Below are 23,765 nucleotides of genomic sequence, written 5' to 3' on the forward strand. Positions count from 1 at the left end.
GTAACCACGTCTGCAGTCCATGAGCACTCTGACTGGTGCGGACCGCTTCCATAAATGAACATAGTGAGAAGGCAGCGAGGCAGCGTAAAATTGACTTCTGTCTGAATTAAACTGAATGGGACAGGGTCTTTCTGACCCTTTAACCCATTTTTGTGAGATAGCCAGTTCAACCACTTTGGTGTTTTTGAAACTTTCATTTATCGAAGGCTGTTCTTCCTGAGACTGTTAACTGGTCCACTTGTCCAGCTCACTAGAAAGGAATCTGAGTCTCCCTTTCAAACTGACTTACAGAGGCTGCATTCATTGCACTAGTCGACAGCTGATGCTGCAAGCAAGCAGCACTGCCGAGGAGGGCCTCTCAAATCAAATGCTACCTTGATTTTGAAGCACACATCAGTTCCCAACCCACTTTGAATCATTTGTTAGTTAGCACATCTTCTCATTGATCTTTGCTGATTAATGGTGACGTGGTAGTTCTGCTGACTCACTACATCAGTGATCTTGACTTTGGGTACTGTCAGTGTGGGTTTTCCTCTCTTCCCCCAACCGCCCCCTAAACGTAGGGTGCCCCACGCATGCTCTGGGTTCCTCCTACATCCCAAAAGTGGGCTGCTGCGTTAATTAATTCACCCGTAGCATGGTTCTGTGTTAAAATCAACCAAACAAGACCTGATGGGTGTGTGAGAGAGACAATAAATTTCAGGCTGGGGCAGATTGTGCAGAATAAGGAATGGGGTTGCTGGGAGCTGGCATGAATTTAAAGGATTGAATGGCCTTCTATGTGGTAATAACTAAGTTACATTTGCTTTTGCACTGGGAATGCTCAAAATGAGATAGTACCCTTTGTGTCACAGCTGGATAAATCCCTGGAATGCCTGCAAAACAACTCCAGTAAGGATCTGTAGGAATGCCTTCATTTGCTGCGGGGATTGGATTACACTCTTCCCTTCCTCCACATCACTGCCAGAAGTAATTCTGCCTTTTTTGGTTTAAATATTCATTGTATATTTCAGTTTGCTGGAATGCTATTTTATTATAGATATTTTCAACATTGATTCCAACCCTAATGAGGATATTCATTCTTGGAATTATTTTTGAGAGGGAATTTTCATTTATGCTGGAAAGTAGAATTTCTTTCCATATCCTAAAAGCAAAGTCCGTGCTATTTGCAAAGTCACTGGGAAGCAAATCAAGTACAGGACACCTCAATAGGAACAGATGGAAAGGGGGAGAATGGAAAACACACTGCTTTTTCCAGGGCTTTTATAGTGAAAGGAAAATGTGGAGGAAGCTTACACAGGCAATGTGTAGATGGGTGTGTTAGGAGGTGGGGTGTTGGCAGGTGAAGCTGAATGTGTTGGGAAGTGGAAATGTTGGAGGATGAATGTAGAGAAGGTTGGTAGTAGAGGTAGGTATATTTGGAGGTGTAGGTTGGAGTGTTGGAGGGTGAGGGTAGGTATATTTGGAGGTGTAGGTTGGAGTGTTGGAGGGTGAGGGTAGGTATATTTGGAGGTGTAGGTTGGAGTGTTGGAGGGTGGGGGTAGGTATATTTGGAGGTGTAGGTTGGAGTGTTGGAGGGTGGGGGTAGGTATATTTGGAGGTATAGGTTGGAGTGTTGGAGGGTGAGGGTAGGTATATTTGGAGGTGTAGGTTGGAGTGTTGGAGGGTGAGGGTAGGTATATTTGGAGGTATAGGTTGGAGTGTTGGAGGGTGAGGGTAGGTATATTTGGAGGTGTAGGTTGGAGTGTTGGAGGGTGAGGGTAGGTATATTTGGAGGTGTAGGTTGGAGTGTTGAAGGGTGGGGGTAGGTATATTTGGAGGTGTAGGTTGGAGTGTTGAAGGGTGGGGGTAGGTATATTTGGAGGTGTAGGTTGGAGTGTTGAAGGGTGGGGGTAGGTATATTTGGAGGTGTAGGTTGGAGTGTTGAAGGGTGGGGGTAGGTATATTTGGAGGTGTAGGTTGGAGTGTTGAAGGGTGGGGGTAGGTATATTTGGAGGTGTAGGTTGGAGTGTTGAAGGGTGGGGGTAGGTATATTTGGAGGTGTAGGTTGGAGTGTTGGAGGGTGAGGGTAGGTATATTTGGAGGTATAGGTTGGAGTGTTGAAGGGTGGGGGTAGGTATATTTGGAGGTGTACCCAAGGTGAAGATAGGAATATTGGGAGGTGTAGGTAGGAGTTCTGGGTGGAGATAGGAGTACTGGCAGGTAAAGCCGGGTGTGTTTGGAGAAGTAGTAGGTCGGGTTTTGGTTGGGTGTTAGGGGATGGAGATAGGTGTGGGGGTGGGCGAGGTGACATTGGTGTAAGTCTCCAAGCATGGTGCTTTTTGGCTGAGGTAGCTACTCTTTAGAAGAACTGACTGCAGGTAGAATGGACCAATTGGCCTCCTTCTGCCCCGATTAATTCTATATAACAGAACGCACTTTGACTGTTTCAAGAATAAATTTTATTCATAAAATATTCATACAGGAAATTCAAAACACAGTGTAAGGCTTCTTTACATTCATGATGTCATCCAATCCATAGATTCATATGGTCATTGGATCTATACAGTTGTAATATTAGTATTTCTATATAAAAATGACCATGCCCACTCATGGGGCCTCTCTGGCTGATATATGCTTTGAGCGTTTGAAAGATGTAACTACAGGACCCATCGCCATAGTGCCCAGTGGGGCCAGGACACTGCTGCAGTCCTCGGTCACAAAGCCTTTGTGGTGGCGATATCAAATTTGGTGCATCCCTTACCATTTTTTAAAAGTTAGAAATACAGTGTGGACCATGCTCTCCTGATTCAATGAGCCACACTTACCAAAAGCCCATCCATTTAACCCTAGCCTAATCACAGGACAATTTAGAATGACCAATTAACCTTCTAACTGGTAGGTCTTTGGATTGTGGGAGGTAACTGGAGCATCTGGAGGAAACCTATGGGAACGACATACAAACGCCTAACAGACAGCATTGGAATTGAACGCTGAACTCTGATGCCCCATAATAGCTCATGCTAAACAATATGCTATCATGTACTCCTGCAACTTCAAAAATGGCATTGGACAGTGTTCCCTTACAGACATCTCATGGTACTGGGAGACAAAGTTTCAAACACACCAAAGTGCATTTTTGTTGATTTTGCTGTATTCTAACAATGTTTGGTGGTACATGGGTGGGTATACATCTCTACCAAAGGAAGTTTACTCTGCACCTTCCCTTCGCTAACCTGCGGGTCACCCTTGGGCAAGGTGTAGCACTTGCTTACCCCCCTTGATCAGTGTCATATGAAGCCATGGGAGCTGGTGGTAGATGGTCATATCAGCAGCTGGTACACATCACAAGTCCTGGTTATGCGACCACTGATGCCAGGCAGACAATCTCTTAAGAGTATTGATGATGGCTGGGGTCGCTCATCTGGTAAAGACACTGCCTAGGAGAATGCAATGACAAACCACTTCCATAGAAAAATTTGCCAGAACCATTGATTGCCCACATTCATATTACATAGCACATAATGATGATATTCTTGTGAACAGCCCATAGATAAGAGAGCTATTCACTGCTGCTTGGGATGGACAAGGATGTCTACATGCTTTCCTGACAGAAGTATTTTTTATAAGCTTAAGTATAAACTTTATTTAATAAAAATGTTTAAAAACAGTTTGTGGCTTTCTTTGCATTCATACTGTCATCCATTCTATACATTCATAGTGTAAATGGTTTTGTACAAATGTAGAGCTGGGACCATTTGAGTGCAAAGAACCATTGACACTCCTCTGGCTTCCACAGAAAATACAAACTTCAAATATTTTAGAGGATGTTACACCATGTTTAGCTTCTCAATGTCTAGTTTTCTTCTGACAGAAGGATTTTTATTTGGAAAATAAACTTCATTCATAAAAAGTTATACAAGTACAAAAATTGCAGTTCATTTTTGAAAATCATGTTTATTTATATGTCAAAAATAGATTTTTTCATGACAAAAATATATACAAAAGGAGAAATAGTGCAAGAAGCCTTGCCATTCTTGGTCAGTACTTTATGTAATGTGAATTTAAAGTGAAAAAGAGAAACTCACACAAACAGCACCATTGCCATCATGTTACCCCCTGAGGTGATAACCTTCCATTGTTTGAGGGGCCAATTTCCCCAATTTCAACCCCTCTATGTGCTAGAAGGTCAACAACTTTCAGGCAGACCTAAGGGCACCCTTCACTGAGTTGATGACCTTCTAGCAGCGTGGTTTCTGTCTCACTGTGTGTCCCTGGGAATCAGACAGTCTCTGGTATTCAGCTGCCCGGGATGACACAGGACATGGACCTTTGCATCCATCTCCTCACCTTCTGAGCAAATCCCCAGTCTGCAAAGAGGTGGATGACCATGTCTTCTCCAGTGTAGCCATCCTGAGGGCAGTGTATATTGAAGGTGAAGTGCTGTCTGTTAAAGGAGGATCTGACTGGGAGGTTACCTGTCACCACTAGCCAAGGTATTCTACCAGATGGACCATTTGCTCATGGATCAAACCCACAGAATGCTTTGTGCCTTGTGACCCATCAGACTTGCTCCGTTTTGGACCTCCAGATAAACTGGAAGATGTCCCAGTGATTACCAAGGCAGAAGAACAAGTGAACAAGTGAGCACATGTGAGCCAAGGACAGCAGCTCTGAAAACATATTGATGAAGTTCTTTCCAGTTATAGACAGAGAATGCCACTAGCACAAACCAAATTTTTGTTTGAACTGCACACCAAGCAGCTGCAATATATGTGCCACAATGATACCCAACATGTCAGCAGGCCTGCACCTCATAGTTGAAGGAACTGATTCCAGGAACTTTTCCAACAGACATCTGAAACTCCTGAAAAACAGATGCCGCCCCATTGTTGACACACAGGCAGGTTTGCTTCGTGACCTTCACTTTGCATTGAGGAAGGATTCATCTACAATGACCTTGCAAATAGAAGTTTCCTGATAGATTAACCTCTAATGACATGACTGTCTGATGACACTTTAGGCATTTTCCGAATTGATTTGGCCAGGTACAGGCAGAGTGCTGTCTTCACCGAAGTAACAATGTTTAGTTACATAGAATTACCCACCAATTACATAATGGTGATCCCTTGTCTCTGTGGATTAATTTGTGAAGAGAAATTATACACACCAGGGAGACAGAAGATTAATGTTCAATAATTGAAGCTTTTGAGATGTTAAGGAAAACAGATAGGGTCAAGAGAGATAAACCTCTTCCTAGCTCAATGGTTAAGTAAAAGCCTGACTGGTAGAGCCAGGCTTTTCAAGGGATAGTAGGCATTCAGACATTACATGCAGGAAGTAACCAGCTACCTCGAGACATGAAAGGGGAACGTGTAAATGCTGGCACTTTACCTGCAGCTTAACTAACCCCCTCACACCCATCTTGTTGACTGTCGGAACTTTGGATACTAGCAGTGGTAAGCAACACTTGTTATTCAATGGGGTAGCTGTCTTTCTTCATTAAAAGTCACTGCTTTGGTGAGATATGTTAGGAGTGCAGTATGCAAAATTCTTTCCTTTGGTAACATTTAAATAATGCAAGATGTGAACTCATTAAGTGGCAGGATATGGATTTTTCTGGTTTTGGACTCTGGTACCGTTACTGGTGTTGTAATGATGAGTCATACGAGTTTCTGACAAGAACATTGTTAAGCATTCAGAACTTAAGTCAAATATTTTAGAGTGCTTTTAGCCATTTGCAGTGGGGGTGGGGTGGGGTGGGGAAATACATTCTCCTATCCCGTCAGACAGAGTTAGTTTGATAATAGGGCACCATTTGAGAAAATCAAGAAATAGCACCTTAAATTCACGCAATACCTGAACAATTTTTGAGTCCACCCTAAAAGAACAAGTATTTGCATTCTAAAGAAATTGAAATGGAGGAGGAATACATATTGCCCTGCTGGAAAAGAATGCGCTATAATTTCTTCTAAAGAATCTAGATACTTATTTCATAATTTACTGCTGATAATGCATGCAGACATAAAACAGATGTTGGTATGAGAAAGACTGCCTCAGGATAATTGGGATAAAGAGTGTTCCTAAAACAGAATTTCATTAATATATCCATGCCAGCGTAGTAGATTATGCCATGGATCGACGTGAGTTTGTACATTGCGAGAAATAGGTGAATGAGCAAAGCCCATGCACAGGACATCAATAAACTTGTCCTCAAGTATGCAGAAGCCCTTTATATGCCAGCAGTAAAGTCATACCCACAGTGGCCACTTTATTAGTAACCTCCTGTACCTACCAAAGTAGCCACTGTTTGTGATCTTCTGTTGCTGTACCTATCCACTTCAATGTTCAACGTTATGTGCATTCAGAGATACTCTTCTACACATCATTAGTATTACTTGTGGTTATTTGAGTTATTGACACCTTCCTGTCAACTATAGCATTTTGGCGATTCTCCACTGCCCTCTCTCATTAACAAGTTCCTTTTTGTTCACAGAATGCTCACTGGAGTTTTTTTTTTCATTTTTTGCAGCATGCTCTGTAGATTCAAGAGAATGTTGTGTGTGAACATCCCAGCAGATCATCAGTTTCTGAGATACTCAAACCACCCTGTCTGTCACCAACAATTATTTCATGGTCAAAGTCAATTAAATCATATTTCTTCCCCATTCTGCTGATTAGTCTAAACAACTAAACTTCTTGAGCATATCTGCATGCTCTTATGCATTGAGTTGCTGCCATATAATTCACCGATAAGATAGTCACATTAACGAGCAGGCGTACAAGTGTATCTAATAAAGTGGCCACTGAGTGTACCAGTTTGATAGGCCGATATTGTCCCATCCTTCTGGCTTGGCCAAAATATTTTATTTAGAGATACAGCGCGGTAACAGGCTTTCCATCCCAATGAGACTACACTGCCCAATTACACCCATGTGACCTGCTAACCTACTAACCCGTACATCTTTGGGAGGAAACCGGAGCACCCAGAGGAAACCTACGTAGTCATGGGAAGAAAGTACAGACTCCTTACATACAGCAGCCAAACTGAACACGGGGCGTTGGGCTGGGATAGTGTTACGCTGACTGCTGCACAGCTGTGCTGCCCTAAAACCTGGACTGGTCTGTCTTGCTTCTCCATCCCGTCCTGCACACTTGCTACTTATGTATCAATACTTGGTCAGTCATTCTGGGCTGCGTTTCCTAGATCACAACAGTGGGTATGTTGTCAAAAGCATTTCAGTTATAAAACCCATTGATGTACTTTTGAGAATATAGCCATTTCTGTAATATGTAGAGAGCTTTTTGCAAATACTCCTTCTGGACTTTATGATTAACCCAGCCCTCAAGGAAATTTTCATTCCTCTTATCAGTTATAAGTCCTCAGATGTGAGCAGCCTTCACTGCCCAAGAGTTAAAGGGGATTCAGTAATACTGAAAATTTAGCAATAAATGGAAGTTCATTTGGAAAGCACAGAGTTCAACAATGTAAAGCTAAAGTCTTTAGCCATGCAATCGCATTTGCGATCTCAGTTAGTAAATTATTATCTTGTGAAGTTACCGAGTTGCCACTTTCACTGACACTGTCAGTTAACCTTCTCCAAAAAATAAAACTGAGGCAGATGTAAGGGACCTTACAGTAAAGAAGCAAATACTCTACTACCTACAACAACAACCAAATTGACGTAAGTGTTCTTTACATTATCTTTGGAGTGTATAATGACAATTGTTGCATTAATCAACTGTAAACTCTGTCCATTTTAATCTGCTTATTAATTATTTGTATTTTGAGATGTATTACCTAACTGAAAAGTTAGAATAAACATATATAAAATCTGTATAAACACAGTTGATATTTCAGCACGTGGATATTTAGGTGCGAAGATAATTCCACTGTTTTGACCCGCTGCTGCTATCTAATTTATTTGATACATTACAAGAATTTGTGCTTATGTCTGAAAGGTCATATGAACACACTTGAATTTGCTATTCCAAATTCTTAACATATCCTTGAGGGAAATTTATTGCAAGTTTTCATGGTATTTTCCTGTCGAGTCATTTGTTAATTTTCAAAGTGTCAAAAAAATCTGGTGTCAACACTGAACATTTGACAGTACATACTGGGCAGATTAATAACCCTAAGTGTGACTGAGAGAACTGAACAAATAAGATAATATCTTCAAATTCTATTCCCTTTGAAGTTAGTTAAGAAATGGCTATTTTCCACATCGAACTATGTACATCCCAAATTGTGAGATACGTGGAATAAGTTTTCCAAAGATTACCACCTCCATTTTAACTAACCATCTTCTGCCAGGGCACCTTGCAGTTCTTAAAACCTCATCTTGAATTTAACATGCTCATATGGTATTTTTCTATTCCTCTACAGATGGGGCTATCTTTCTGTTCCAATTTTTCTTTTTCCTAATTGTCAGCTTGTATGTCAATTGTTACATCGACAACTTTGATCTGCATCCAAACACAGCAGACTTATTTTGTTCCCCATCCTAACCTTACCCCTCAACCCTCTGCAAATTTAAATAAAGAAGTTTTCTCACTCGTCCAGTTCTGATAAAGCATCTTAGACATGAAACTTTGATTATATTTGTCAAGTTTTGCAACATAACCTAATTGAAGGAAAAATATGGAGCCAGGAGATACATTCTGCAATTAACAATAGTTTCAGTTCCAAATGTTCCTGCATTACTTTCACAATATCAGCAAATCTTATTTCAGCTGGTTTGGTTGGAACAGTAAAAACACCTAAGCAAACTGTATGCTTTTTGACCAAATGCACAACTGGCATTTGCTTTTCATTGGCTATTTCATTTGCTTCAAAATACTGCTCAATTCACTCAGCATACATCAGCCAGTTATCTTTTGTGCAATCAAATTCAGCTGTATTTCTGATGTAGCCAGCTATTGCTGCTTTTTAAAAAAATTTATGACTATTATTACCTGATACTCACTATGAACCCATGAAAATTTGTCCATTTTCTGCCTTTTTTTAACTCAGTTGTCTCTGTCCCTTACCAAAGAAGCATGTGGTGCATTGTTTTTATAACTCGACCATTTCTCACTGCTTTTTTTGAAACTCAAATGCTCAACGCACTCCAATAGGTAGGTAGTCATCTCATATTCCTTTCAAACTACCTTGTCACCACTGCTATGTTTTGCAACTCCAAAACATAAAACTAATTGAAAGAAAGATATGGAACTGGGAGATGCATATGCGTTCTAATTTCATTTATACTTTAGTGAGACGTGCATTTATGACGCGGTGGCATAATAACCTATGCCAGTCATAACCTGTAATGGATTATGTAAACAACACAGAGTGATTAAAATATTACTGTTAATGAAATATTAAATGCACAACACTTTTTCTCTCTATCAATGGTACTTGCACAGAGCTTCCAGCATTTCCAGTTCTCCATTTTGGAGTAGGAAGCTTCTGCTCCCAAATCACTTCTTGTAACTTGTCAGTGAGTCAAACATTCTTCCATGGATACTAGAATATTGTAAAAAAGTATTAAAGCCTTTATTGCAATGGTGAACTACCCCTGCACTTGCCAGTCTGGGTGAAGCTTGCTTGTAGATCAAATGAACATATTGACAACTTCTTTGAATAAGTAGGTAGGAAGACATTACAGATGCAAGCAACCAGGACACTCAGAGTAGCATGAAGTCTGCTCATACATCGAGGCAGTATGCATGATGAAGAAAAGACTGAAGACTGAAATCAAAGACTGAAAATTTGAAACAACCGTTTGACACTATGCTTGGTGTTAATTCACTCCAGAGTCAGAGTTCTTAATAACTTTGCACAAAGCTCTAGTTCTGTTTTAGAAAGATTGCCAAAAGGTCATGAATGAAGATGATGTTACCTTTTTTTTAAAAGCCAGGCACTCCTTCCATGCACTGGCATCGTGTGGCATGCTTGTTCATTGAATAAAATACTCATATCATCGATCCACTTCACTAACTTGCCTACTTATCCTTCAGATCAAGGATACACACAGCTATTGCAAGTCATCCCAGTTCGGAGGGGAGGATGGGGGGGGGGGGGTGGAAGGTAGGAGGAGGAGACCATTCTGTCCATAAGATTGATGTCTAGAGATGAATACACTGCATCCAAGCCCAGCTTGAGAAAGTAGGCCCACAATCTCCAAGGTATAGACATAACTCCATTGTTTAGTCCTTCAATGGAATGTTCCCTCTGTCCAAGGAGCACACTGGCATTTTCACAAAGGGCCTGTGGATACAGAATTACCTTCTATTGCTTCCTTGTTATCACTGTGGGCTCATCGGTAAGGAGGCTGATTCTGAGTCCGTGCCAAGGAGGCAGACTGAGCAGGTGGAATGCGGGGAGGTGTCTCAGAGTGCAGATCCAGTGGTGGGAGGTGCCCTGCATCATGGTCCAACCCTGCTAGTGTACTGGAGGTTAGAGGGACACAGTTCATGAGGGGCTGCAGGCAGGAAAGTAAGATTTCCACAAGCCCCGTGGTCTTGAGCAGTGAGCCATAGTACATTGGGATCCGAGGTTTCCAGAGCACCTGTATTTGTTAACTACTGCCTTAACTGGAGTTGTTAAGCCCCTCTGCTTTCTGTTTAAACTTGTCAAGTTTATTTTGACTGGCATGGGTGTTCTGCATATTGTGATCATTTAATTACTTTCCTTGTTCTGAGAATGATTTGTCTCACCATGTCACACGATCGAGCCAGCAACGTTCTGTTGGAAATCCTCGTTTCTGTCTCTACATGGAGTCTGTTGTTCCTCCGCACTTGGGTTCAGTCGCTGCCAGTGCACACCATGACAGACGGACCTCACGATCAATGGACCCAGCCGAGGTTCCTCAGCGGCTTGGACAGCGGTCAGCTGAAGGCAAGGGCGCCCTCTATTCCGAGTTTCCCCAGTCTACATTCTGGGTCTATGTTCCGAGCTACTCCAGTTTACAGCCAAGGGTTCTTCCTAAGCACTCTAGGTTGGCTAGGTCTCCTGTGGTATACTATGTTCCTGAGTTATATACAATATTCCCAAGTTTACCAGCCCTGTTTTGAGTTCCCAGGGCTCCTTAGGTTTGCTGGGCTGTTAGGTGCCTGCTTCTGGAGAGTGGTACTGTCATGAGCCCTGAGGACCTGTGCAACGAGCTGTAGAACTTTGGGCTCCAAGATTTCCAGAGCACCTGTGTTTGTTAATTGCTGTCTTAACTAGAGTCATTAAGCCCTTGAACTTTCTGTTTAATCTTGTCAAGCTTATGGGTTTTCCGCGTACTGTAATTATTTAACGTGGGCTCTGAATTAGTGGGTATCGCAGGGTCCTTGCTCTGAGAGTGATTTTGTATCGCCATGTCACTCGAACGAGCCATCAATGTTCTGCTGGAAATCCTATGTATAAACTCTTGTTTCTATCTCTATATTGGAGTCTGTCCTCTGCACCTGGGTTCAGTCACTGCCAGCACACACCGTGACAAAACTGTAGCAATGATTCTCCAAGGAGAACTTCACACAGTGGTAGGGGCCTGAAGAATATGGATGATGATCCTAAAAGGAAGTGCTTGGGGAATTCTGGGGATGCATAGTGAGAAGATTGGTCCATTGGTAAACAGACTGAATGCACAAGTTAGTCAAGAGCACAAAGAAGGCCACCTCCCACATAACAGAGTGGAGAGCATTGAAGGTGGTGAGAGCTTTGATATTGATCTCTATCTTCAGGGAAACATGGATTCCATGTTATAGGAATCTTTCGGCATTTCATTATGGATTTTTTTTCCTCTCAGGGACCAGTGCCATACATTGGAAGGTTAGTTGATCCTTTTCTCTAGACCCAGTCCCTCATTCTCAATTGTCTGTGAATAAGTTGACAAATACTTGGCCACTGAATATGCATGAAAGTAAGTATCATCTGTTTACTGCAGGTCATCGGTTGAAGCTGGATTGACCTTGGATCAGCAGTGGAGTCTGAACTATTTCCCACTGGCATTTTTTTGTTCTACATTAGAAATTCCCCATGTTTTGTGAGGGGCTAACTTGTACCTTATGGCTCACTTCCTTTATATATTCTTAATAAAATACAGTTTCTTTTAACATTTTTATTAGTCTAATCTCATAAATCTACATGTTCCCTCTACTCCTTTTGCACCATTTCTAAAACTGAATTTTGTGTGTGTTGCTTGAACTATTTTGTTTTGTTATACAGAAATTACAGAAGAAAATCCCCACTCATATTTGAACTGTGTTTCCTCTCTTTATAATTTTCTGGGTTTTTTTTACAGCTTGGCTTATTGTTCAATTTGAAATGTGTGGGTTATAGTCTGTTCCTGGTTTGTTGCTAAACTAAGATCCTGTCTCTCTGCTGACATAATGGAAGAAATTGTAGAACACTACTCAGAGAGTTATCATAGTTTGTGGTCAGCTCCTGCCACCCAAGAAGTTCAGTGGGATATTTATCTTTCTGTCTGTTTATGTGATTTTGTTAAGTGCAGATTTGTCTGCTGAAGCTCTCTACAAAACAATGGTGACTTCATTTCAATAGTCTTTCACGGGCGGCTACTTGCTATATACCAAGAATAAAGAGCTTTATCAATGCACATAATTTCTTTTAGACTAGATCACTTCTCCATGTTGTCTGTTTTAAAGCACAACCAAATTACTAGAGAATTTTACAATCGTTTGACTGAATAACATTTGAAGAAGTCTACAGGATCTCATAAGCATTGAATAATTTCAAAGCTCATAACGTGAGCAAAGAAAATAATTGGGAACAGTGAGGAATCACATTGAAAGTTAAAAGCTATTATCAGTAATATAATCTGCAGTTTTTATCAATTTTATTCTTGCAGAATTTCGTCCTCACAGTTAGAGGCTTTCATGTAGAAGCATTCCATTATTAAGTTTTATATTTGAATTAAAAAGACAGCACAAACTAAAACCTTTAATTAACCATCTTCATTGGAACTGAATCAAAAAGGTGATTTTATAAAATCTCTGCTCCCTGAAATTTGGATTCCAACTGGCATTGCACGTTAGCAATCTCCATGTGATGGTATTTCAAATGTCCAGTTATAGAAATAGTTAGAAAAAATGAATACCATACCATTATTGCTTCAGAGAGATATTAGCTTTTAACTGATTTTTTTTCTTGATTTCCTCCCATTTGAAGGAGAAAATCTGTTCATTTCACCTGTTACTGATTACATATTTAAAAACTTATTAAAATTGTTCTTGTTAGAAGTAGTCCAGATCAAGGTGAAGACCCACTTACTGAACAGGACATCTTTATGAGGTGGTTTCACCCATGATTTCCGGTCCTGCCAGTGTCTTTGCAATGCTTTTCCAGGAACCTTTGAACAGTAATTTGAATTAAACTGATATTCTTTGCCTTGCAGACATAGGAGGCAATTGATAACTTTTGTCATCACTATTCCAGTATACTAATTGCAGTTAGTTCCCCATCAATCTCATTGGAACTCACTATTTATACAAAATATGTGACTTTAATGTCTGCTTCCCGGCAATTGATTTCTAAAAGGGTGAATTGTAGTGAGGTTTCCTCTGTCTAGAGCAGAGGTCGGCAACCTGCGGCTCCGGAGCCACATGCGGCTCTTTCATCTCTGTGATGCGGCTCCCCGTGGTTTGTTAGCTTTTGAAATGTAATTCGAAATTTGAAGATTATGGTGATCTTGTACAATCTGAAAACTTTGTGGAGACACCATTTCCTGGCACATCCGAACCGGCTCACAATTAGCCACCGTTCCGGCTAAGGGAGATGGCCTACGGGGGTTTGTGAGTACGTGTCTTTTGGAGCATCCGCGCCCACGGGGACGGGTTGAGGGAGGCTTTAAAGCAAGGCTGTTTAGTTTGAATAAAGTTACCTTTGACTGCAGTCTTTATTTTAGCGCTGCGTGTAGCACACCGCTATAACGTGTTTTTTTATCGCTATTAATATACATCACAACTGCCAAAGCCAGATACCCGCCAGTGCGCGCTTTCTTTTAATTCTTCGATCCAAGGTAGGCTAACTATGGAGTAACCTTCAACCCAACGTCTTTTTTTCGGAGTTCAAAATGTTTTTGTTGCATGCAGAAATGTAATTTCGTTTTCTCTGCAGGAGTTCATCAATTTCATAAATGCAACACATTATAGTTTGTTTATACATAGCATAAAGACAAAAAAAACCCGTTGTATGCAGTGTTATTTCATTTTGTGGCTCCCAGTGTTTTCTTTTCTGTGGGAAATGGGTCCATATTGGCTCTTTCAGTGGCAAACGTTGCCGACCCCTGGTCTAGAGAAATCCATTCAAAGCTGAAGCAGGTTGTTTTGAGGAATACATTCAAAAAGATTTAAGACTCTGAGAATGAATTTGAATTTTCACACCCAGTCAGCCTTCTATTTCAAACTCCAAAACATCTGAAAAAATTCCAGAATTAAACAGCTAGCTGGTAGTTGATGAATGAGCTGAGGAGATTTAGATACAAATACTTGGTTTAGTATCTGCGGGAAGCCAGGGAGCATTTCAAGTGTTTCCAGTCAAAATACCCCTTTTACATTTACTTACCGGGCGTCCAAACAAAATCTCTTGGTATAAGTGGTAATGACATGGAAAAACCATGCAGCGGCCAAGGACCCTTTTGGTGCATCAGTATCAAGTAGATGTGTTGGCGCGTGGCCAAGTGGTTAAGGCATTCGTCTAGTGATCTGAAGGTCGCTAGTTCGAGCCTTGGCTGAGGCTGCGTGTGTGTCCTTGAGCAAAGCACTTAACCACACATTGCTCTGCAACGACACTGGTGCCAAGCTGTATGGTTGCTAATGCCCTTCCCTTGGACAACATCGGTGGCATGGAGAGGGGAGACTTGCAGCTTGGGCAACTGCCGGTCTCCCATAAAACACTGTCAGAGTTCCTTTCTGGTCAGGGTAGCCTTACTTCCACAGTATGGAGGAATTTTCCTACTGCCTCTGTGCAATCAGATCCATGCTGTCATTAAACTGTTCTTTGCATCTTGAGGTATGAGATTGCCTCTATTGGGACACAATGCATTATGAACAAATTCTGATCAACAAAGGATTATAATCTAGGTTTCAATACTGAGGTCCTGACCCTGTAAACTTAGCCATTACACATATATTACAATCAAAGCAGGTCTTGCTGCAATTTAATTGGGGAAGTAATTCTAAACTACACTTGAGGTTTTTGAGTGGGTGTCTCTGGTAGGACTTTTATTGTTTGTTCTAGCTGGTGCTGTATGCATGTGGCCTCCACAAAGTGATAAATGTCAACTTCATTCTTAGCTCCACAACGGCAAAGGCAGCTTCTCTTAATAAAGTTGTTGAGCTGATTATTGTTGAGCTAAAGGAATGTCACTATGCTGCACTTAGAATGTTGAGGAAGGGAAGGGAGAGACTGAGTCAAGATTAACATCTTACTGCTGACCTTGGTAGATTTAGCATTAATGCTGAGGGCCCAGGGTGGGTAGGGTTGAGAAGCAAGTGCTGAGCTCACAAAGCAGGATGAGATATAACAGCTTTGACTTTGTGCAAGATATGCACAAAATTCCCATTTATCCCACTGTCTAATGCTGCTTTGGAGAGTGAGGTAGCGAGCTTTGCAGGGTAAGCACAGTCTTCTACTTACAGATTCTATGACAACCTCAAGAAACATGCAAAATCAAGAAAGGAAATGTCAAGTCAGTTCAAATAGATCTCCAAAGCTACAGATAGTTTGCCTCAGATTTATAGACAGTCGATGTTTTTGGCTGAGACCTTTGACTATACCTTCAAATGAAGGGTCTCAACACAAAACATCAACTTATCCATTTCCTTCCATAGACACTGCTTCCCCCGAAGTGTCTCCAGCATTCTGAATATTCTATTAATGCTTGAAGTCAACACGCACTATCACTTCCTTCCATGAGACACTCAGTGTAGACTGCAAACTTCCGTAGGGTCTGGGAAATGCTCGACCAATAAGTTACTTTAGCAAGTAAATCATAAATTAATCAACAGAAGCATCCAAATTATTTGTTGTTCCCTTTAAATAGAACAGTTGGGTTATAGTCAGGTTGCATAAAGTGGTTTCCCCTGCTGTTAAGTGCAGATTCCTGCATGTACATTTGACAAGTAGCATCAGTTACATTATTGAGGTCTGCATTTGGCAGCACTGTGTCAAATCAGCCATGAACAACAGCTCACGTTTTGTGTGCACACATCAGCATACAGATGTTTCCCTACTCTTATCAATGTGAAAGAGGGTGGAAATTGTGACTTAATGCATTACATGTTCCATAGCAAGTTGGAGACAAATTATTGTCCTTTACACTCAGATAATGGCCAATGCAAGACAAATTTTAGAGTCTAGGTATCTGAATGACCAGCATGTTCATAAGCGTAACACAAATTAACAAAACTCTGAACAGGTCAGAAATGTGACTTTTTGATGCATATGTTCTAAAAAAATGATCTTTTGGTATCTTCCAAAACATTACCTGGTTTTGTTACTTAGCTGGGCTGTAAGGAAGAGTGGACTGCAATGGATCAGATATACATTGTGTATGCCTTTTCCAGAGGTTTGGAAGAGTGGAGTTGCAATTTTATAGAGCTAGGCCTCTTATGTTAAATATACTTCAATCTAGTGGGTAGATTCTTTGTGAGAGAGCGAAGGGTAGCATTGGATTAACGATGACAGATCATTTATAGGGTAAGATCCAGAAAATTACTTTTTGATAGAAATAATAATACTGGAGTAAAAAGTAACTAGCTACCGGAGGAACTCAGTGGGTCTGGTAGCCTTTTGTGGAGGAAAATGCACTGTTGATGTTTTGGGCTGAGACCTTTCTTCTCTGTTAGGAGGCTATTTTGTACCATCCTTTTGCAAAGGATTATCTACTTGGCTGGGTATTTAGGTGGTGGTATAGCCATTGAGTTCATGTGTCCCATGCAGTGAAATTCTCAGGAAAATCAATCTCAGAGTAGCAGGAATTTGAGATAAAGATTTGATGTAATACAAATCCAGATGTTTGTGAAGACCTTTCTGGGTTATTTGTAGTTGTTATCATTCAATGTGAAATGAAGCTGCTGCATTGTGGAAGAGAAGAACAAAAAAGGATCTGTAAAAAGAAAAAAATAGATAATCCTTTCAACTAGCACAAAATGTATTTAATCTTTTATTCCTTTTTATTAAATGTACTAATATCTGATCTCTAAAAGCACTGCTGATATTATTGCTAACATTGTGTATTATTACTCCAGTTACTCCAGTCTTGGGCATTAATTTCTTCCCATTGATATGCTTTTATCATGAAAGCAACAGATTCACATATTTTCATGTATTTATCGAAAAATGGAAAGCTGTAGAAAGAGTTGCTCTGGAGAGATAGCCAGGAGCAATATGACCCGTTGCAGGAGTGGAGGGTATCGAACAATAGTACAAGAATATCAGTTTTTACCAGGTTTTAACTTCAGCTACTTTTGATTTCCAGGTTGTTCAGCTAGCCAAGGTTTCTATCCAACTTGAAGTCTTGTAAACTTTTATTCTTATGTAATTGAAGTTTAGCAGTACTTGAGTTAAGCTGTGTTAGGTGCACTGTGATCTAGCAGCTCAGTGACTCATAATTGTGAGTAACAGAAGTATTTGTTTTGTAAATTGAATAAGATTTTTGGAATGTTTTTGAACTCACTGTTGCCACCGAGGACAGTGAGGACTCAAAGTACAAATTGGCAATCTCTGATCAATCTCTGGGGCACATTAAAACTTTGTTCAACTTTTGTAATTGAACAATATACTAATAGGCCTTGATTTTGACATTGTGAAAAGGGGACTGTGATGGAGAAAGCTTAGGTTTGAGGAGGGAAGTTAAAGAACTGATTTGCTAAGAAGCCAGTTTGAAGGAAGAATCATAAACAGACTTTCCGACCTGGCACCAATTGGTGGTGGACTCCAGACATGATGTATACCTCTTTTTTGTACATAGTTTTGAAGGTGAGATGTTGAGGTCAATGCAATTGACCATTCAGCATAAACATAGGAAAACATACTGCTGCAGAATAAAAGATTTTATTTTGTCATATTTGTAAGAAATTTGCATTTTTGTGCCTATAATGTTGTTAGATGTGCTGTCACTAATAAATGAAGAGAGATGACATTGGAATTAGTATTCTGCATTTCTTGAGTGAAAGTGACCAGGATCTCAATAAATATGTTTTAGGCTTCACTTGGGCTATCAAATTTCAATTCATTGGAAGGTTTTGTTGCAGCAATGTCATTTAGATGCAGAAATGAAAGTGATATAACTTTGGTTAGGCAAAAGGCCACATTGTTCAAGAGCAAATGAAATATTTGGACAATGGATTAATCCTGAAAAAAACAGCATTGACACTGTAACCATGAATGTAATTTGGAAAATCATAGACCTATTGCTATCGTGACTGTTATCTCTGCTTGCAATGCTTTACCTTGAAAACCAGGTTTAATTCACATTCATCTCACATTAACTAAATGTGGTCTAATTTGACTTAAAACCAAAGTTCAAAGTTTAAAATTAAAAATAAATGTATTATCAAAGTGTATGTCACCACATACAATCTTGAGATTCATTTTCTTGTGGGCATACTCAAAAAATTTATAATAGAAAAATAACCAAAGTAGAATCAATGGAAGACCACACCAACTTGAACGTTGAACCAAAGTGCAAAAGACAAAAATCTGTGGAAATACACACAAAAAAATAACTAAACAATAAATATCGAGAACATGAGATGAAGAGACCCTGAGAGTGAGTCCATAGGTTGTGGGAACATTTCAATGGTGGAGCAAGTGAAGTTGAGTGAAATTATCTTCATTGGTTCAAGAGCCAAATTGGTTAAGGGGCAATAACTGCTTCTGAATATGGTGGTGTGAGCCCTGAGGCTCCTGTACATTCTTTCCTGATGGCAGCAGCGAGAAGAGAGTATGCCTTGGGTGGTGGGGGTTCCTGATGATGGATGCTGTTTTCTTGTGACACTGCTTTGTGTAAATAAGGTATAGGAACAGAATTAGGTCAGTTGATCTATTACATTTGCTTTGCTATTTTATCGTGGCTGATCTAATTTTCCTCTCAGCACCAATTTCCTTTCTTCTCCCCACATCCCTTCATGCCCTGACCAATCAAGAATGTATCAATCTCTACCATAATTATACATACAGACTTGGTCTCCACAGCTGCCTGTGGCAGAGAATTCCACAGATTAATCACTCCCTGGCTAAAGAAATTCCTCCTCATCTCCATTCTAAAATGATACCCCTCTGTTCTGAGGCTGTAGCTTCTGGTCTTGGACTCTCCCACCATAGGAAACTTCTTCTCTACACCCACCCTATCAAGACCTTTCACCATTTGAAAGGTTTCAATGAGGTCACCCCTCATACTTCTAAATTCCAGTGAGTACAGGCCTAGAGCTATCAAATTCTCTTCATATGAGAAGACATTCAATCTTGGAATCATTTTCGTGAACCTCCTTTGAACTCTGTCCAGTTTCAGCACATCCTTTCAAAGATAAGGTGCCCAAAACTGCCCACAATATCTCATACCTAGAATCCAGTGTTCATCTAATTCTAACTCCAACTCCTTAATGCATTTTGTTAGAAGCTGCAGCTGGATGCACTTCTTGCTATTGTAGTCACCAGGGACGCTGGAGGTCTTCCTGCCTTCCCACATCCCACAAAAAAGTCATTTTACTATCTTGCCCGTCATCCGTACTGTCCTAGCTGAGCAGATATAAAGAAGAGAAAAAAAAAGAGCTTTCTTTCCTTTGCTTTCTCTAGGTGAAGTCTCTCTTCACCGAAGCCTTAAAACCACCACTCTGACTCTGCCCACTCAGATGATGGCCACTGTCTTTACATCCTACCTTCCTTTAAAATGCTCCTACTAATCAATCCCAAATGCCGATTGGTCACCAGTCAAAGTTCTATTACGTTGCTGCAACCTGCTCTTGCCTTTTATCCTCAGACAGTGGACCTGATTGAAGTCCCCTCCACTCCAAACTTCCAACGTCCAGACTGGCTGCTGGTCAAAGCTCTAATGTGCTTAAATGTGCTCAAAACCAGAGATGAATTTTAGTAGAATGACATGAGTGGAGAGTTGAAATTTTAATAACTCAAAACCAATCTTGATTCTACCCACCACTGGGTTTTTCAGGGATTTGGATGCTGGATGATCTGTGAACCTGCTCCCTCGTTCAGTTGGCAAATTGGATTTCTCAATGATTCCCAGACCTCAGCAAAATGAACAGCTAAAGTGATGCTTAGTCACCTTCCAGTTCAGGGGTCAGAACCACTTGGTCCTGTATCCTGCTGTGAAATGCTCTTTGCCCAAATGTGAATCACGCCAACTTCCAAGTGGGGACAAAGGATGTCTGCTGGGGAATTGGAATGTGGAGGGAAGCACAGACATCCAGGATTCTAGTCTCAGGTTCAATGCTCCTCACCTCACACTACATCATCTTCCACTCATCCACACCCACCCTAGTATTCATGTATAATTTATATTCACTTAGATTTGTCATGTTGTAACTTTGCTGGCATTCAAGCTGGCATGTGATGGGTGAAACCAGGTGAGGGAGAAGGTGGGTGAGAGGGAGAGGAGAGATGAAGTAAAAATCTGGGTGGTCTCACCTATCACCTACCAGCTTGTACTCCTTCCTCTATTATTCTAGCTTCTTCTGCCTTCCTTTCCAGGCCTGTTGAAGGGTTTCATCCCAAAAAGTTGACAGTTTATTCCCCTCCATAGATGCTGCCTGACTTACTGAGCTCCTCTAGCATTTTGTGTGTGTTGCTCAAGGTTTAAAGTATCTGCAGAATCTCTTCTGTTAACATTCGTGTCATTGGGTTGCAAACTATCCAAACAGAATGTAAGATGCTATTCTTTCAATTTGCATTTAGCCACATCCTGGCAGAGTTGGAGGCAAAGGACAAACAGGTCAGTGTAAACACAATTAGAATACTGATATTTTGTTTGTATTTTCTGCAGGTTTGGTGAGACAGTATTTCTTATCAGTTCAGCATCAAAGCAGCAATGTCTGAAACCAATGTTCAGGAAAAGTTCAAGGAAAAGGTAAGAGTTCCAAACTTATAGGTTACAAACTTATAGAGTTCCAAACTTATAACTTATTGCTATAGGTTTAAGGAAATCAGTGCAAAATAAACATTGTATGAGGATTATGTTATGTAAGGTATACAGGTTAAGGATACTACTTTCAAAATTGTGCATTTGAGCGTTGCAAGTGGGAGCCAAAAACTGACCAATGCTAAAAGTCCAAAACAAAAAGAGATGATGCTGGAACTGCTCTACAAGGCTGGCAGCAACTGTCAGGAAAGAACAAGAGTCAATATTCTAGCTCCAAGCACCAGAGAAATGAGACAGCAAGTGTAAGTTAAGTGGCAGAGATGGAGAGGGAAGTTGGGAAGGACCTGCTGGAATGCCTGTGATAGGGTGCAATCAAAGTTGGCAATGTAACAATTATTTTACAAAACAGCAGTTGGAAGCAGAAATGAAAAATGAAAAAAAGTGAAACACAGAGCTATAGTGAGAAAGGTAGAGAGGGAGAGTTTGTCAATTGTTAATAAATGAGGTGCTGTTCCTGAGGTTTACATTGGACATTATTGGTACAGCAAACTCAGTGTGAGTAGGATGGAGAATTAAAGATACTTGAAACTGTAAGTTCAGGGTTGTCATGTACTACAAAGTGGTTAGCCAATCTACTTTTCATTTCTCCAATAACTTCCACCATCTCCAATGATGTTCCACCATCTGACACATCTTTTCCATCCTCCCCTTTCAGATCCCTGTTCCCTCTGTGACTCCTTGGTCCATTCGTCCATCTCCATCAACTATTCCCCCTTCCAGGGCATTTTCCCAAGCTATGACCACTCTTTTATCTCTTCCTTTCCCACCGTCCATACATCTAAACATTTTTTTTTCAATTGAAGCAGCCATTCATTTACATTTCTTCCAATTTAAAGAGGGTTTTTCGTCAGAGAAAGACCCAAGGAGGTAATTAGGGCACAAATACAATTTTATTTAGAGTGGAGGGCAGAGACAGTTCTCCATGAAAGCAGACATACAAAGAAATGTGATCTGGGCTAGAACAGCTATATTTTAGAATTATTTTAACTTTTCTTCTCAGCCAGTAAGGCTATGAGTATTTCTTTAGTCTTCACCACATTGATCCTCATCTCAGGCTGTTACTTGTTATTGACCAAAAGTGAAGACCCCTCACTGTTTCCCAAAGCCCCCTTATGCAGGCAAACAGCCTCTGTCATGTCCTATGCTTGTCTAGAATCCATCAAACTAGAATACAGAAGCTTTACATCTATGCAGCACTCCATTCTATGGTCTGACATCCACGGTAAGTGAATGAATTCAGGTTTGGAATTCCAGTAACCTGTGATTAGTCTAATAACTATACAATGCTAATGTCATCTAAATAGTGGTGCGTATCTTATTCTGGTCAAGAGGCAAGAGGCGAACAAGTGATGTTTATGTCACATATGCACATGATGACATCACATAACATCATAGTGTTGTCAGATGGCTTGTTTCTATATCATACACAAGCAGATCACCCCTGCTTTTCCTCTTTGAAAGCAGGTCTGTGTACAGCTGCCACTTCCATATAACCACGATCAATTCAGTGTGTCAGTTGGTTTATTTGGCCATTTTGACCCCTTCAGCTATGAATACAAGATTAGATCCTTAAATTGTAGAATGTGCAGCTGCTAAGCTCAACCCACAGAGGCCCTTCACCAATTATTTGTCCATGGCAATGTCAGGAATGGAATGGATTTGTCATCATGTATTCCTTTAGTAACATTGTTATGCCTTGGTGCAATCATCTGATTGATATAGACTATTCGCATCCTATTTTCACTGTGTACCAAATGCTATTTTGGCTCAAGGGCTGAAAAGGCCCCTTTTCTGAGTCTCATGCTTTGTTCACCTTGATCGAGTCTTATGTCTTTGCCTTTTGCTTTAATTGTCACCTCTCTACTCTCTCCTTAACAGCTTTGCTAAAGTCAAGCCTATAGTAGGGTGTAGCTAGCCACAGTATTTAACTGCCAAATCGATGACTAACTGAGCAAGAAGAACGTTTGAGATACTTGCTTCTTCAAGAGTTCCTTTGACGTATGCTCATCCTAGGCTGGGTAATCATAGCTTGTGCATGAGTGGTGAAAGGATTCTATTAACACAGAATTTGTAAACATAACTAGTTCCTCTTCTTGGTTTGCTTTGCTGCCTTTCTTCCATGAAGAGCCAGGCATCTGCTTGGTCTGCTGGGAACATAATTGAAATCAAGAGTTCAAGGCCTTTAGTGCCTGTCAGAGCCTCATCAATCAAAAGGGGCTAGAGTTTAGATTTACTGTTAAAATGTGAACTAAATTATGGAGGTACCACAATAACCCAGACTCAGTAATAGCAGCCTTGAGAGTACTTCACAGCATCAGAGTGTTCTGTGTGACACCACTTTAACTCTTTCTTGCTTATGATCAAATAGAAAGACATTCCACATCGGGTCTCCAGCAAAAATAACAAAATAGTCTTTATTCTTTATGACTCCGTCTCTAAGCATTCACTAAATCGATTCATCAGCATCAAATAAGTATGCCTTTTCTTGCATCTAACCTCACAAATAATAAAACGCAGAGACTGTAGTAAGCTCCTTGCTTATCAATATGTTTCCTCTGAACAATCTGAAGGTCCTTTTCTTGTATTCTGTGAGAGGCAAGCGAAGGGTCTGGGTCACCACCAGTGCACATACTG

General features: G+C 40.6%; 1 protein-coding gene across 5 annotated transcripts in view; it reads left to right on the plus strand.

The window, feature by feature from the left end:
- LOC132392716 (SPATS2-like protein) overlaps nt 1-23,765 on the plus strand; it is a 219,685-nt gene that overhangs the window by 121,515 nt on the left and 74,405 nt on the right. For 4 of the 5 annotated variants that reach the window (XM_059966992.1, XM_059966994.1, XM_059966993.1 and 1 more), the window contains one exon: nt 20,976-21,059. In XM_059966992.1, coding sequence (XP_059822975.1) covers nt 21,021-21,059 — 39 coding nt within the window. In that variant the 5' untranslated portion in view covers nt 20,976-21,020. Of the gene's footprint in view, nt 1-7,586; nt 7,665-20,975; nt 21,060-23,765 lie in introns of those variants that run through there. The other variant, XM_059966995.1, reaches the window with a different exon arrangement.

This window comes from Hypanus sabinus, chromosome 4 (genome assembly GCF_030144855.1).
Source record: "Hypanus sabinus isolate sHypSab1 chromosome 4, sHypSab1.hap1, whole genome shotgun sequence".
NCBI lineage: Eukaryota > Metazoa > Chordata > Chondrichthyes > Myliobatiformes > Dasyatidae > Hypanus > Hypanus sabinus.